The sequence below is a fragment of the Triticum dicoccoides genome, chromosome 3B (assembly GCF_002162155.2).
Source record: "Triticum dicoccoides isolate Atlit2015 ecotype Zavitan chromosome 3B, WEW_v2.0, whole genome shotgun sequence".
NCBI lineage: Eukaryota > Viridiplantae > Streptophyta > Magnoliopsida > Poales > Poaceae > Triticum > Triticum dicoccoides.
The window spans coordinates 648,540,824-648,554,586 of NC_041385.1; the positions used below are offsets into that span (position 1 = coordinate 648,540,824).

Here is a 13,763-nt window from a genome sequence, read left to right on the forward strand (position 1 = left end):
TCCTCTTCTTTCCCTGACCCATCTTTCAAAGCACCATAGATACCTTGTGATGGAGATTGAGGTCACACCACCAAGCTCCAAGAAGATGTCAGGATGCGGGGAACTGACCCAAGGTCACCCAATTAGGTTATGTTGAAGCTCCCAAGAGCCAGATTCATGGACCGCAAGCCAGAATTGACAAAAGTCAGTACTTCTTTTTTTTGCGGGTAAAAACTTGTATTGCTCAGATTCAACCTTACAAAGATCAACGACCTCTGGGGGGGGGGTCAGAGCCCAGCCAGACAAAAGTGAGTGCCTGTGTTGTTGATGGAGACTAGGGCTGGAATTCGAGTCGAGCCGAGCCAACTCGGCTCGACTCGCTAGAGCTCGTTTCGTTAACGAGCTAGCTCGACTCGACTCGACTCGTTACTATAACGATCTCAAACCCAAGATTTGCTCGACTCGTATAACTCGTGAGCCGGCCGATTTAGCTTGTTAAGCTCGTTAAAGATATGAACATAAAACCCTCAAATATGATAAAAATGATTATATATTAAACATATATATAACTAAACAATTGTAATTCCCTTGTAACACATGAGTCTTCTGGGCGGCTGGGCCTTCAACGGTTGGGCCTTGTGTTATGCGCTTGGGACGAAGGGTCCTGAGTAGCTGATTTTTTTCTGGATTTGGAGTAGCTGGTCTTTTATACCAAGCCAAACGAGTTACATGAGTACTCGTGAGATTGACTCGTTTAACTTGGTCTATAAACGATTTTAAACTAAAGCTCGACTCGACTCGTTATTCTTCGAGTTCGAGTCGATTCGAGCCGAGTCACGAGCTACTCGTTTAGCTCGCGAACTACAAGCTTTTTTTCCAGCCCTAATGGAGACGTCAGAAGTTTTTGTCGCGTACTCACAAAGTTCAAATTTTGTGGATGCGTCTAAAATGTTGTAACATACTGAACGCCATTTAACACGGTCATGGGGAGAAACATCGCAGTTATGCAAATTTTTTTTTGCATAGAGTTCTATATTGCACCAAGAAAAAAAACCCAAGTTCACAGTTAGACGGGGTGTATGCAGAGGAGTTGATCGATGAAAATATGAATTGACCAACTACTCTGGTATCATTGCCACTCCATCTATTTATGACTTTTGTTGTGGGTTGTTTAGGAGTTCATGCTGCTAGACAGTTGTAATCAACCTATATTGAATAAATAGTTGTATGAATCGATTAACGCAAAGTCTAGATATTGTAAATAAACTTGACGATACCATGCGTGACCTCTAATCAACTCAAATCATTCCCGCAAAAGAAAAGAAAGGATTTTTATTAGTTTTGCTATAAATTGTGTCACACAACTTAATTTTGCATTAGAAGTTTCAAGTATTAAAAAATGCCATCCTTTAGTTAAACACGTACTTAGAAAATGTCACTCAACATCATTACCGTTCGCTCGAAGACCATTGATCGGGGTGAAGTGATTAAAATACCCCTAGACCCCACTTATCAGCGTCCCCCCTACAACTCTTTGTAACTGTAGGCCATAGTTTCAATATATGAAGAATGAAATTAGAAGCAAAAATAGCTTACACATGAGTGATCGAATCTCCACGTGTCATTATTTTTTCTTGTAGTTTAGTTCTCGATGTGATGACAATTAGGACCCACAGGTTATAGGGGAGCACAGACAAGTAAGGTTCAGATTTATTTTGGTCATTTCACAACGGTCAATGACCTTGATCAAATTATAACGGTGTCGAGTGACATTTTTTAGCATATACTTAACAGAAGGATTACATTTTTTTAGTAGTTGAAACTTCTAATGACAAAATTGAGTAGCGTGGCAAAAGTGATAAAACCCAAAAATAAAAAACTCAAATCATGTTCATAGCCGCGTAGACAAAGTGACAAACATCCCGATCTTTCCTACTGTTCCATACACGACGACCCGTACGTGGCGGTGGAGTCATCTCGCCGCCTCGTTCCTGCCCCCGCTCCCGCTACTGCGCCCGCGGCGCGCTGCTGCTCCTGCTGGAAGTCGCGCCTGACGGACCAGAGCACCTCGGCGCACCGCCGCATGGCCGGCCGCGCCGCGCGCTCCGGGGCCGCGCACTCGGCCGCCAGCGCCATCACCCTCTCCACGGCCGCGACCGCCGCGCTGGTCCTGCGCATCCGGGGGTCCATCACCACCACCACGTCGCCCTCCCTGCACTTCCGCAGCGCCTGCGTCCACATGGTAATTCCGTCGAACACCTTAATTGCAGTCCCTTTGAACGCCCAAAATGTTTGCTAGAGTGGAGATGTTTTACCCATTCGGTGCTGAGGCGTTGCTGCCGGCCACGGTTGCGCTCTACGGGTCGTCGGCCGGTGATGAGCTCGACGAGGAGGACGCCGAAGGAGTAGACGTCGCTGCGTTCAGTGAGGTGGTTCGTGTTCAGGTAATCGGGGTCGACGTACCCTACCGTGCCCTTCACCATTGTTGATATGTGAGTTGCTTCGGTGTCGTATGGGGCTAGGCGCGCAAAGCCGAAATCGGACACCTTTGCTCTCAGCTGATCTGTTAGGAGAATGTTGGACGACTTGATATCACGGTGGATGATTGGGTTGTCTGCATCTCCATCATACAGAAATATTGGTCAGACATTAGGATGTCGGTAATTCGTATCTGTCGTGGATGCAGATACATTATTTAGGGATTCATAAATTTAATGTGTGCAAAATACCGACAAATTTTGATAAATAAAATTTGAAATTTGTGGTGATTAGTGCATCTCCAACGGCAACGCGCAAATTTCCTCCCGCATCCGTCCGCGGACAGGGGGACCAGTCCGCGGACACGGATGCGGGACAAATTTTGATAAATATAATTTGAAATTTGTGGTGATTAGTGCATCTCCAACGGCAACGCGCAAATTTCCTCTCGCATCCGTCCGCGGACAGGGGGACCAGTCCGCGGACACAGATGCGGGAGGACGACATCCAACGCTGGCTGCATACATTTTGACAACAACTCAAACTAACAAGACGAAATTCAATCAAACATGACCAGATTTCAGATAAACACGGCCGGATTTCATATAAGCATGACGGATTTCATTTAAACTTGACGGATTTCATCTATACATGACTAATTTCATTGCATTTACATCAACTAAGCGGAGCTCGTCCGGCTAGGTCTAAATGGTTGACGGCACCCATTCCCTGTGTCCGGCCATGAACCAAGAGAACTGAAGCTTCGCCTTTTCCAACTCCGCCTCGGCGCTCTCCAGCTCTGCCTCCGTAACCTCCGCCTCCGGAGGCCCGGGAAGGGAAGTTGTCCGCCTCCACATCGCCGTGCCGGTTTCTTCGTGGTGGCAGTGGGGCGCGGCCTCGGCGTTATCCGCCTCCTCGCCGGTCTCGCCGAACACCGCCTCGCCCGTGCCGTCGTCGCACTCCTTGCCAGCGTCCGCCACCCGCTGCCGGTACCGCCAGCGGGCGAGGCGGATCTCGCGGGTAGAGAGATAGGACTCGAGCAACGCCTCCTGCTCCGCCACGTCAGTGTCCTGCGCGAACACTCTGTCGGCGGCGATCTGCTCCTCCGCCTGCAGATGCTCGTGGAGGAGGTGGTGGTTTTAGGCGGCGGCGGGCGCCTCCCGGAACTGCTCCTCCCGCACCATGTCCATGTATTGGGCATGGGCCTTGCCGATGGTCATGGTGCTATGCACCGGCGAGGGTGGCGCGGAGGAGGAGGATGGTGGCGGGGAGGAGGAGGGTGGTGCCGGTTCGTCGTCGGCAACGTCCTCCATTGGGACGTCATCGTCCTCCGGCTGCCTGCCGGCCAGCCAGCCGGCAACAATGGCGGCCCTTCTTCTGGCCTGACGTCAGCCTGTCCCAGAGAGCTTTGGCGGGGAAGGGATCCATGGTGGGAGTGTTGCGGGGAGGAATCGGAGGTGGATGACTGCGGCTATGGCCGGGGCACCAGCTTTTATAGCAATGGTGGGTGGCAGGGGGACGAACGAGTGGCCCGGAGGAAGGAGAGGCCTCAGCACTCCTAGTGCCATCAATGCGGGCGGCAGACGGACGGACAGGCGGTCGTCATGTTGTTTGAACACGCGGCAGTCGCCTGCATCATGAAGCGACGCGGGCGGCGCTTTCTCGGCCTGTGCGCCGCTTCAATGCCGGCGCTAGTGAGCGGTCGCGTCCGCTCTGGCCGGGCATGAAGGCGGGCGCTGACGCTCTGGAGCGGCACTAACCGAAAACGCGCAAGAGGGGGAGGGTTTTTTGGTGGGCTAGGGCGGTCAGAAGCGAGCGTGGGATCGGTCCGGACTCCTGCAACCCTCCCCCACGTTTGTCTCTGCTTTACGGGAGAAAATGCATCCGGATCGCGCCGCGGACCGATACAGGACCACGTTGGATGGCTTCCGCGGTCCGGACGGTTGCGGGAGGTTTGAGGGTCGGCGTTGGAGATGCCCTTAGTTTAGACATTCAGAGCTTTGCTCATGTATGCGTGACCTCACGTAAGTGTGGATACAAACATATACATGCTCTGTGCAAGGTACATCTATAATTGTTCACAATGTAGCACATTTCCCCCCTTTGAAGGCCCAACAGATATTTCAAAATAAGGCAAACCATGCTTGTGAACAAAGATATTGAATTTGGAAACTGTAATCTGTGGGATACCAAATATGCTACTCCCTCCTATCCATATTAATTGTCGCTGATTTAGTACAACTTTGTATGGATCGGAGGGTGTAACTGAAATTGAGTGGTCTTAGTGTTGTCATAGAGAAGTACAGTAGAGCATAATACCTGTGTATCCATGTAAGTAAGCAACAGCATGAGCTATGTCGATGGCAATGTTGAGACGCTGTGAAAATTCCAATGGTTCCCCTCTTGATCCTGCATAGTGAAAAAGTTTGTGGTCCCAAAATTCGTTTAATCTAGTAGAAATTTGTGAGAGAAATAGCAATATATCTACGTCATACATTCAGTCCCAAGAAGACTTGAGTAACAAAGCTATAGAGGGAACATTGAACATGTATGGTTATAAAAATAAAATAGAGTACAAACATTTACTTAGTGACTTGTATAAGAAAATACCTACAATAATACTCCCTCCGTTCCTAAATATTTGTCTTTTAGAGATTTCAAATGGACTACCACATACGGATGTATATAGACATATTTTAGGGTGTAGATTCACTCATTTTGCTCCGTATGTAGTCACTTGTTGAAATCTCTAGAAAGACAAATATTTAGGAATGGAGGGAGTATGTTTGATTTCATCCAGTTCCACGGCCTTACTGGGTTCTCTATCTGTACACATTTTAACAATACTACAATGACCTCAAGCAAATTTGACCTACCATCCAAGTGTTCATGTAGTGTTCCGTTGCTGATATACTCAACCAGAATCAAGCGCTCATCCTGATGCTCCAGGTGTCCGAGAAACTTCACTAAGTTTAAATGTTCTACCTTAGACAATATCTGGATTTCACTCCTGAACTCTGCAGATAGGTGCCTGTCAAACATATTCTGCCAATTCCAGATGTTACGTGAAAGGATTTCATTCATTTCGTTGCTCGGAGTAATTTATTAGTAAAGATGTGAACTTCCTCTGATAAGATAGCCTTCCACTAACCTTCTTAGCTCTCTTTACGGCTATTATGGATCCATCCCTGAGCTTCGCCTTGTACACAGTGCCAAAATTTCCTTTCCCAATTTTGTTCTGTTCACTGAAGTTTGAAGTAGCCAGGCAAACTTCCTGAAATGAGAACTGGTCTTGCCATGACTTGGTTTGACTAGTGCTTGTGCTGCTTACTGATGAAATTCTCGAGACTGCCATAAATCATTGGAAACCTTAAATTTCTTAGTTGTAGTTAATCAAACTCGCTTTACTTCATCAATGGAACAGCTAATATTAGAAATACATGCATGCACACTGATGAAAATGCAAGCTGAATATCTTGAATAACAGAAATAACGATTGGGAGAAATATCTGGATGGTATTAACTGAACTACAATGCTAACTTGATGGATTTCGAATTAACATAGGCTTGCGTCCCCAAGATTAATGTAAACAGGACAGAGAAGGTGGCAAATTGGGATTCTCTAAAAGCTTTTAATAAGCTGGTTTGATGATAGACGAAACATCATGCCGTATTATATGATATTTAACCTAGAAGTTTGGCCTTGATGAGAACTGACTCCTCATTGTTGCTGTATGCTACAAATTTGCATTTTTGCATGGTTCAAATTTTGAAGGCCTTTCACATGTCATTTGACTAGGTGCCAAGTTAACATAAGTACATGTTTTCTTTTGTGCAATTCAATTTAATGACTAAAATAACCGGCTCAAATTGCAGAGACATATGCAGTCACAGGATAACATGTACATGATGAATGAAGAGAGAAAGGTGAGCTTACTGGAACTAGTGGACACATCATGAGCATCTTCCGAGGATTTGACATGGCCCTCCCTAATTTCAGATTGGCGAGGAGCGAGGCAGTTTGTGCATGCTCCGGCAATCGTCGTAGCAGCTTCTTCCCAGAATGATTTCCTGCTCCTGGCCTTCTCCTCAGGCACACTGGAAGGAGGTGTATAGGTGGATGCCCTGTAGAAGACCGGATCTGTCTGAAACTCATGGTTGGAGGCAGAGAGGTCTCCTCCATGGCCCGAGCTGAGTGCTCGATGGCGTGCTGCCCGCATAACTTTCTTTTTTGGAGATCAAACTGCCTGCATAACCGACGGGGTTAGAAGATGGCGTTGGAACCTGCTCTCACAGGCAGTTCATCTGGTTCTTTCCTTGAACTTTGTTGGACATAACGCAATGGACCGGTTCAAGCTTGACCTGGTGGTGGTGGGTACCTCTAAATAACTATGAAAGGAATGCTCCTTTGGGCCTAAGGTCAAACCAGTGGAGCCCTGATGTCGTCTATGATAACAACACTTCAGAGACCAGGAATTTAATATGGGTGAAGGATGCAGAGATTGAGCCTTCAGACTCTTGGCAAGAGAGAAGTGCACCAGGCTTCATCCTGTGCCGTCCTCTACTCTGGAGTTCCAACCCTAGCGAAGGAAGCATTACATTCTCTGCTGCCACAGGAAAGTTTGAGTTGATCATCTGGACGGTTCAGGCCCTTGACGGATGACTTGCCGTTACGATGTCGTACGTCACCCCAGCAGTTGATTCAGGTTTGGTGTTTGTTCTTTCAGTAAGAGTCAATATGACCAGCAGTTGATTTTCAGGTAGTTTGGTGTTTGTTCTTTCAGTAGGAGTCACTATGACCAGGATGTACACGTCCGTCCATGATTGCACAGCAGCTGTTTTCCTTTTTCTTTTATTCAGGGCATTTCGACACCCTAACCCTGTTTCGCATCAGCGGGGAGCTCCAAGTGGCGTTTTAGAACTCAATGCGCCCCCTCTATTTCACATCAAATCAATATTTGAGGGGACTAGGTATGCTGATAGTTACAAGTACCATACTATATTTTTCGCACATTTATGAACAGTAAGACATTGCAATAACTATAATTCTCCTTCGGTCAATGGACAGCTATCATGAAACGCCGGCTCAAGCTAAAATGTCTCACATTATGAGTTTAAATGCCCTCCACAACTTATATTACTGTCTTTACACCCTCAACAGGTTCCCCACTTTGTTTGTGAGTTCCTGGTCTCACCTTTTCACTAATCATGCAGTACAACTGCTAGCCATTTTAAACAAGGGCAACTCTTGCCTCACCAAACTATGCTAGATCAAGCCATTCAACCATACTGTCCATTATTTTCGGTCTCTACCACTGCCATCGCCAGTTTGCCACCCCTAAAGTACAGCTCCTACACCGCCATTTATTCTCTGGCATGCTTCAGGTATCCTTGACTCCTGAAATTCACATTTCGGACTTGCGCATCAGAAAGATTCACATGATCTAAACCTCTGAAACCCTGCTTCCACAATAAGACAATTCACCACATACTTCCACTACATCGAAGCACACGATGTTGTAGTCCGGATGTGTAATGCTCATCTCTCGTTCACGGAAATTTCCGGTACTATCCCATATGATAATGCCACAATACTCCCAGTGAATCATCAAATTGTTTACTATATATTTTCTCTTTACCACTAGCTACTGCCATCAAAATCAACACGCTCTCCAGTAGCAAAGATATCCCAGAACAGGGCACTGCTGAAATATAGAAGTGATGTTAATGTTAAAAATCCACGGAAAGAACCCATCCGATCAACAAAGAATCCTGCTCCAATAGTTCCTAAAATGGCAGCAAATGTTCCCGTCGTATTTGCCATTCCTGTTAGCACACAAACATAGATTAAATATATAGTAATGCATATGCACAAAAACTATAACAAAAACACAGGGAGCACAAGGAACTTATTTAGTACCATGTAGCACTCCAGCATATTGTGGGGCGATCTCCTGGTAAGAATTTAAAAATTATTTCCATCAGATAGGAAAGAGAATCCGAATTGGGTGTCAGGGGAGGGGGGGTGGGGGTGGGGGAATGAAATTAAAAAAAAATGTGACTGCTTCGCACACTGAACTAATGTTACAAGTTTAAACACCTGAAAATTTACAAGGAATCCTGAGTGACCAAAGGACTTCAAACCAACAGCAATAGTTAGCCAAGCTGAAGCAATGGCTGGACTCTTTGCTGCATTCAAACCAATAAGAGCAATAGCAGGACCCACAAAGCCAATTGTCTGCACGAAACAATATTAAAGGGTCAAAGCTTGGATTTAATCCCAGCAGCATATATCCACATTGAGATGACAAATTTTATTTTCAAATCAATAGTAATAAACGGCAGGTGGTAGCACAAAAACTTGGCATTTTCACCAGAGTATTCTACTGTCATTTACCATTGCGAGAATTGTGTTACGGATATACAATTCAGCTCTGACTATAATTTAGCCAAGCTGGATAACAAAAAGAAGGGTAGATTGGTAAAGTTGTTGTTCATGAAGGGTCACCTATGTTAATAATTGCTTTGAAAATATCCATGCCTTGCATTCCAAACATGCAATAGCTTACAAATTTAACATATGTAAAGTTGCTTTGAGAATATCCATGCCTTGCATTCCAAACATACAATAGCTTACAAACTTAACATATGCTGATTGATGTATCTTGTGAAACCAACTGCCAATAGTGAACGCACATCATATCACAAAATTATGGTATGTTTGGTAAGAATGTGGAGGTGTACTCAAGATCTTATCCAATAAAACAAACTAAAAACACAATGATGATTCTTCACTTTTATTTTAACCTGAAAATTTCAGCAACACACCTGCATTATCTTCCGAGTTAAAGTAATGCTTGTGCCATTTCGGATAAGTGCGTCTGATACAACACCAGCCACATAACCTAAAACTGCCATCATGACCCAGGGAATTGCACTAAACCATGCAGCTTCTCTCAGATTGACATGAAATATCTGACCACCAAGGAAATATTTATTAAACCACAGGGAGAATCAGTTTATTTAGTCTAGAAACATGCAGCGGAATCAGGGCTTACGGTTTTGAAATACACTGGCATCCATGAAAGGATGACGAAATAGCCCTGAAAAAATAACACAGCCCTCAAGAGATTACCCATAAACAGTATTCTTCACATGGCACAATCTAACCAAGAGTTAAGTTTATAGGAGTTACCCAGCTATGCATAGCATTTGCAGAAATTAAAGCCCAGGTCGGCCATTTAGAAAGTAGGTTTCTAAACGGAGGGATCTTTCTTAGTTTTTCACTTTGAACTTGAGGTTTCACCAATTTCTGACCCTTTGTAATATACTCTAGTTCATATGCTGATATTTGAGGATGTTCACCAGGAGTTCCCGTTATAGCAGATATCCACACCAGCACCCACAGAAATCCAAACAAACCAAAAATCACAAAGGGTCCAAATGTTCCAGTTCGTGACATGATAATAGGGGAAAGAAGTAAGCCGATGGTATTTCCAAGCTGAAAGCCAGCCATCGCGATCCCCACAGCACTAGATCGTTCAGTACGAGGAAACCACCTGTAAGAAAAGGCCCAATGTAAACGTTTTCATAAATCTTGACGGGCAGGGCAACAAAAACAATATAAATATTAGGTTCTGGTAAAAGCGTGAAGACTGATCAAGTGAACAAAAATTCAGAAATCAAAAGAAATACCTCAGCACCATATTGTTCATACATGGCAATGCCACTCCTTCTGCAACACCGAGCAGAATTCTAGTTGAGATGAACAACCAAAGTGAGCGTGCAGCTGCCCAAGGGGAAAGGAATGTAGCGAAGGACCATAAAGCCACACCATACGCCATGACTCGCTTCCCACCGTAGTAGTCAACAAGCGCTCCACCGATTATAGGTGATATCAGATATCCCCAAAGGAAGGACGACTGTATGAAGCATCAAAAACACAATGGCATCACCACATCATTCAAGGATGATGCACACAGTCATGTACTCCCTCTGCCCCAAAATATAAGAACATTTTTAACACTACACTAGTGTCAAAAACGTTCTTATATTATGGGACGGAGGGAGTAGAAAACAAGAACAGTATAGGCAGTGGGCAAACAAGAACAGTATAGGCAGTGGGCACTCCACAGTTTGGTTAAGGTGAACAGACATCCGGACTTCCATGGTTTGTCAAACACAACAGTTTGTACATTACTTTATGGCTGCCATGGGAGGAAACTATGCATAATGTATAATATGGATGAAGAAACTGAAAGAATTAACATGTGAGTAACCGATTTAGTGGAAAATGTATTAAATCTTATACCCAGCTTGTCATCCGAGCGATGCCACCGTTAAAGTATTAAACAGTAATTGCAATTGAGCACTGGACCACCTGTTTAAACCTTAATCGTCGCAGTTGAGCATTCAATCACCAAACACAGTTACACAATTGCGTTCAGTCACTGATGGAAGAGTGGTGTAGTGTAGTGCAGACAATCAACAGCAAACAGAAGCAGCGAGAGCTGGGAACCTGCACGACGCCGGCGAAGGAAGGGGTCCATCCGTACGCCTGGGAGAGCGGGACGATGGCCACGGACATGACGACGCGGTCGGCGTTGCAGAGCGCGAGGGCCAGCCCCAGCATCGCCGCCACCTTCACCCTCTCAGACGTCATGAACTCCGCCGCCAGAGCCTGCGCCTCGCCTCCACCGGCGGCGGAGGCCCCAGGAGGCGCAGCAACGGGGCGGGTCCTGTTCCCGGCCAGAGGGCGGAGCGGCTGAAGAGGAGAAGGACACGCGAGGCGGCGGGGCTGCCATGGAGGCGGACGCGAGGTTTGAGCGCGGGCGGGAGGAGGCAGGCGACGGCGGCCGGAGAGGAAGGGGGGAGCGGAGGGAGGCAGAAGCGAGCGGGTCAAGGGGAGCAGTTGGCCGGGAGCGGCCATGGTTTGTTTTCTCCGCCGCCTGGGTGCGCTCTGCCGGAGTGGAAGTGGTGGGTGGATGATTCAGGTGAGGTGGATTGGTGCAGTGACGTGTAAGATTTACGGGCTCCTTTGTTCACGTGGTCCGTGATGCTGGCGCTGGTTTGTTCTGGCCCGGCTTGACGGTACAACTCGCAATTTGCATGGGCCGGAGCCGGTGACAAGTGGCCCTCGGCCCCAAGGTCCGCCGGCGGCTCCGTCTTCTCCGGTCTGCTGCTGTGCAAGAATTCTCAGGCAAGGCACTTCCCACAATTGTCTCAGAAAACAAAAAACAAAAAAGGTATATTTCCCACAATCTGAATTCCTGCAATCAGAGTTGGGTAGCTCACCATTCAAGTGTGGAGCGCAATCTTTGAAGGCAACTTGCTCAAGGCTTGATACGTACGTAGAATTTATAATGGTGCAACGATTCATGCATGACGTGACAACTTGCTTCCTCAAGATTTTAACGCGAGACACATCACAAGTTTGACATCAGATCCACCACAGTTGGTCAGCGAACTCATCTTGCACAGTACGGGAGACTAGGACAGGGAGCTGGTTTGAAACACATTCATGGCTTTTGATGTTGAGGCGATTATTTCTATTCCATTATGCACTAGACAGATTGAGGATTTCTGGTCGTGGAGTCACAATCGAAAGGGGACCTTCTCCTTTATATCAGCCTACCAGATGCTTGTCATCACAAAGCACCGCCGGGGGGACTCGTCAAACTCCGAAGCCGAACATCGATCATGGTGTCATCTATGGAAAGTACACGTGCCCTCGAAAATTAGAATATTCCTTCGGAGGTTGGCTCAACAACCAATTCCGTCGGCATATTTATTTCATCATCCAAACATGGCTACAACCAACAATTGTGTATTGTGCGGGAATGTTGATTCATAGCGACACTCACCGTTAGAATGCACCAAGTCGTGTTGTATTTGGGCCCTCGAGGACCAAGACCTAGTGAACGTCATAAGTGAAACAACAGAGCCTGATGCAAAATGTTGGATATTCACTGTCATGGAGAAGCTCCCCCATCCAACATTCATTCGTGTGCTCGTCACTTTATGGGAAATTTGGTACGCCAGACACAAAACGATCCACGAGAATGATTTTGAGAGCCTGACCAACACGCATGCATTCATTGATTGGTTCATAGCGGAAAAAATGCAGGTAGACCAACTCTTGTGCTGCCACAGACACAAAACTGATCACGATGCTTGTTCTTGCTGCTCCCCCCTCCCCATCGGTAGGCTATGGTAAAATCAAGGTAGATAAGGTTGTTTTCAGGTCTTCAAATCGTGGAACCATTGGTACAATATACAGGAGCAGTGATGGAACTTGCATGGGAGCTTCTGTGTCTGGGGGTCGCTGATCCAACAACACTGGAGGCTTTGGCCTACCGTGAAGCCATGGCATTGGCTTCTGATCTGATGCAAACACACATCGTTGTCAGGTTCGGCTGCAAGGTGGTGGTCTCAAATATTTCAGAGGGCAATGGTGGGAAGGACGACCGCATCATCCAAGAAATTCAGCTCATGTCTTTAGATTTCTAGCGCCGCTCACTGCTCTTTTATTTTTGAAGGAAGGGCCTCGAATATTGAGGTACATAGCCTCGCTAAGTACACACTTAGTCTTTCTGTAGGCCACCATGTTTGGCTACTACAACTTCCTGATCTCAATTGTATTCCTTTAAACATTCTTGAGCAATACATAAAGTGTGTGTTTAGCCTAAAAAAAGTTATCCCTTTTTAGAAGGCCATCATGGCTAGCTTGTTAAAATCAAAATAAGATTATGTCAGTCATGAGCTTACTAACAAAAAACTCATTAGGCTCATCTAACCAATTAAAAACGGAATCATTACAATTAGTTTAGTTTGCTATCACATGAGTCGTTTGATCAGCCGAACGAAAACAATAGTTAAATATGACCTTGCCAATCATTGTAGTTATATCCACACACTCTACGAATGTTGTCGATGCCTTATCCCACCATCTTGCTTGCCCGGTGCAAAAATTAATCACTTGAAGAGAGACATATTTTGCCTCCATCCGGTTGAAGCCAAGGGAGTTAGCAAGTTCCACACCATCTCTCATATCCATTGCTTCTGTTGTAATTATGTCGGCAACCTACATAACAAACTTGCATTGAGCAGACAAGAAATTACATGTGTCATCTCATAAAATAGCAGTAGCTGTGTCTACTCCTTCATCCAAAAAGAATGCAACATCCACATAAAGTTTAATGAACATGGATAGGCTTACACCATTTCAAATTAGACTTAGAAGAGACCTGGAAAACTGTATTCCAAAAGTTGCTCACTATTGACAACACTGAAATTGGCCATCTCCA

At 45.9% G+C, this 13,763-nt stretch overlaps 2 protein-coding genes and 1 long non-coding RNA gene across 4 annotated transcripts; 1 reads left to right on the forward strand and 2 right to left on the reverse strand.

Annotated features, from left to right (window-relative positions):
* Positions 1 to 1,763: 1,763 nt before the first annotated feature.
* On the reverse strand, positions 1,764 to 6,707 carry LOC119277624 (calmodulin-binding receptor-like cytoplasmic kinase 2). Its single transcript, XM_037558906.1, has 6 exons — positions 6,395 to 6,707; positions 5,609 to 5,805; positions 5,334 to 5,502; positions 4,777 to 4,866; positions 2,295 to 2,593; positions 1,764 to 2,208 (listed from the first exon to the last, which is right to left on the reverse strand). Exons 1-6 carry the CDS (start codon positions 6,675 to 6,677, stop codon positions 1,912 to 1,914), a joined length of 1,335 nt encoding a protein of 444 aa, XP_037414803.1. The 5' UTR covers positions 6,678 to 6,707; the 3' UTR covers positions 1,764 to 1,911.
* On the forward strand, positions 2,097 to 6,596 carry LOC119277625. Its single transcript, XR_005137233.1, has 3 exons — positions 2,097 to 2,221; positions 6,334 to 6,384; positions 6,458 to 6,596. It is a non-coding gene; the product is annotated as an uncharacterized LOC119277625 (long non-coding RNA).
* Positions 6,708 to 7,543: 836 nt separating the features above from the next.
* Positions 7,544 to 11,471, reverse strand: LOC119277623 (probable anion transporter 3, chloroplastic). Of its 2 annotated transcripts, XR_005137232.1 has the most exons (9): positions 10,976 to 11,471; positions 10,153 to 10,379; positions 9,653 to 10,016; positions 9,516 to 9,560; positions 9,286 to 9,432; positions 8,558 to 8,695; positions 8,378 to 8,411; positions 7,950 to 8,283; positions 7,544 to 7,855 (listed from the first exon to the last, which is right to left on the reverse strand). XR_005137232.1 is itself a non-coding variant. In XM_037558905.1 (8 exons), exons 1-8 carry the CDS (start codon positions 11,384 to 11,386, stop codon positions 8,099 to 8,101), a joined length of 1,551 nt encoding a protein of 516 aa, XP_037414802.1. In that variant the 5' UTR covers positions 11,387 to 11,471; the 3' UTR covers positions 7,544 to 8,098. The 2 variants fall into 2 exon arrangements, 1 of the variants encoding a protein (XP_037414802.1); XM_037558905.1 differs by having other exon boundaries at positions 7,544 to 8,283.
* Positions 11,472 to 13,763: the final 2,292 nt, after the last annotated feature.

Coding starts and splice junctions, on each gene's coding strand:
- LOC119277624 (XM_037558906.1), bottom strand. CDS start 6,677: ATGCGGGCAGCACGCCATCGAGCACTCAGCTCGGGCCATGGAGGAGAC. Junction 2,594..4,776: donor TTACTTACATGGATACACAG/GTATTATGCTCT, acceptor ATGGAGATGCAG/ACAACCCAATCATCCACCGT. Junction 2,209..2,294: donor AACGCCTCAGCACCGAATGG/GTAAAACATCTC, acceptor ATGTGGACGCAG/GCGCTGCGGAAGTGCAGGGA.
- LOC119277623 (XM_037558905.1), bottom strand. CDS start 11,386: ATGGCCGCTCCCGGCCAACTGCTCCCCTTGACCCGCTCGCTTCTGCCT. Junction 10,017..10,152: donor ATGAACAATATGGTGCTGAG/GTATTTCTTTTG, acceptor CTTTTCTTACAG/GTGGTTTCCTCGTACTGAAC. Junction 8,284..8,377: donor ATATGCTGGAGTGCTACATG/GTACTAAATAAG, acceptor GTGTGCTAACAG/GAATGGCAAATACGACGGGA.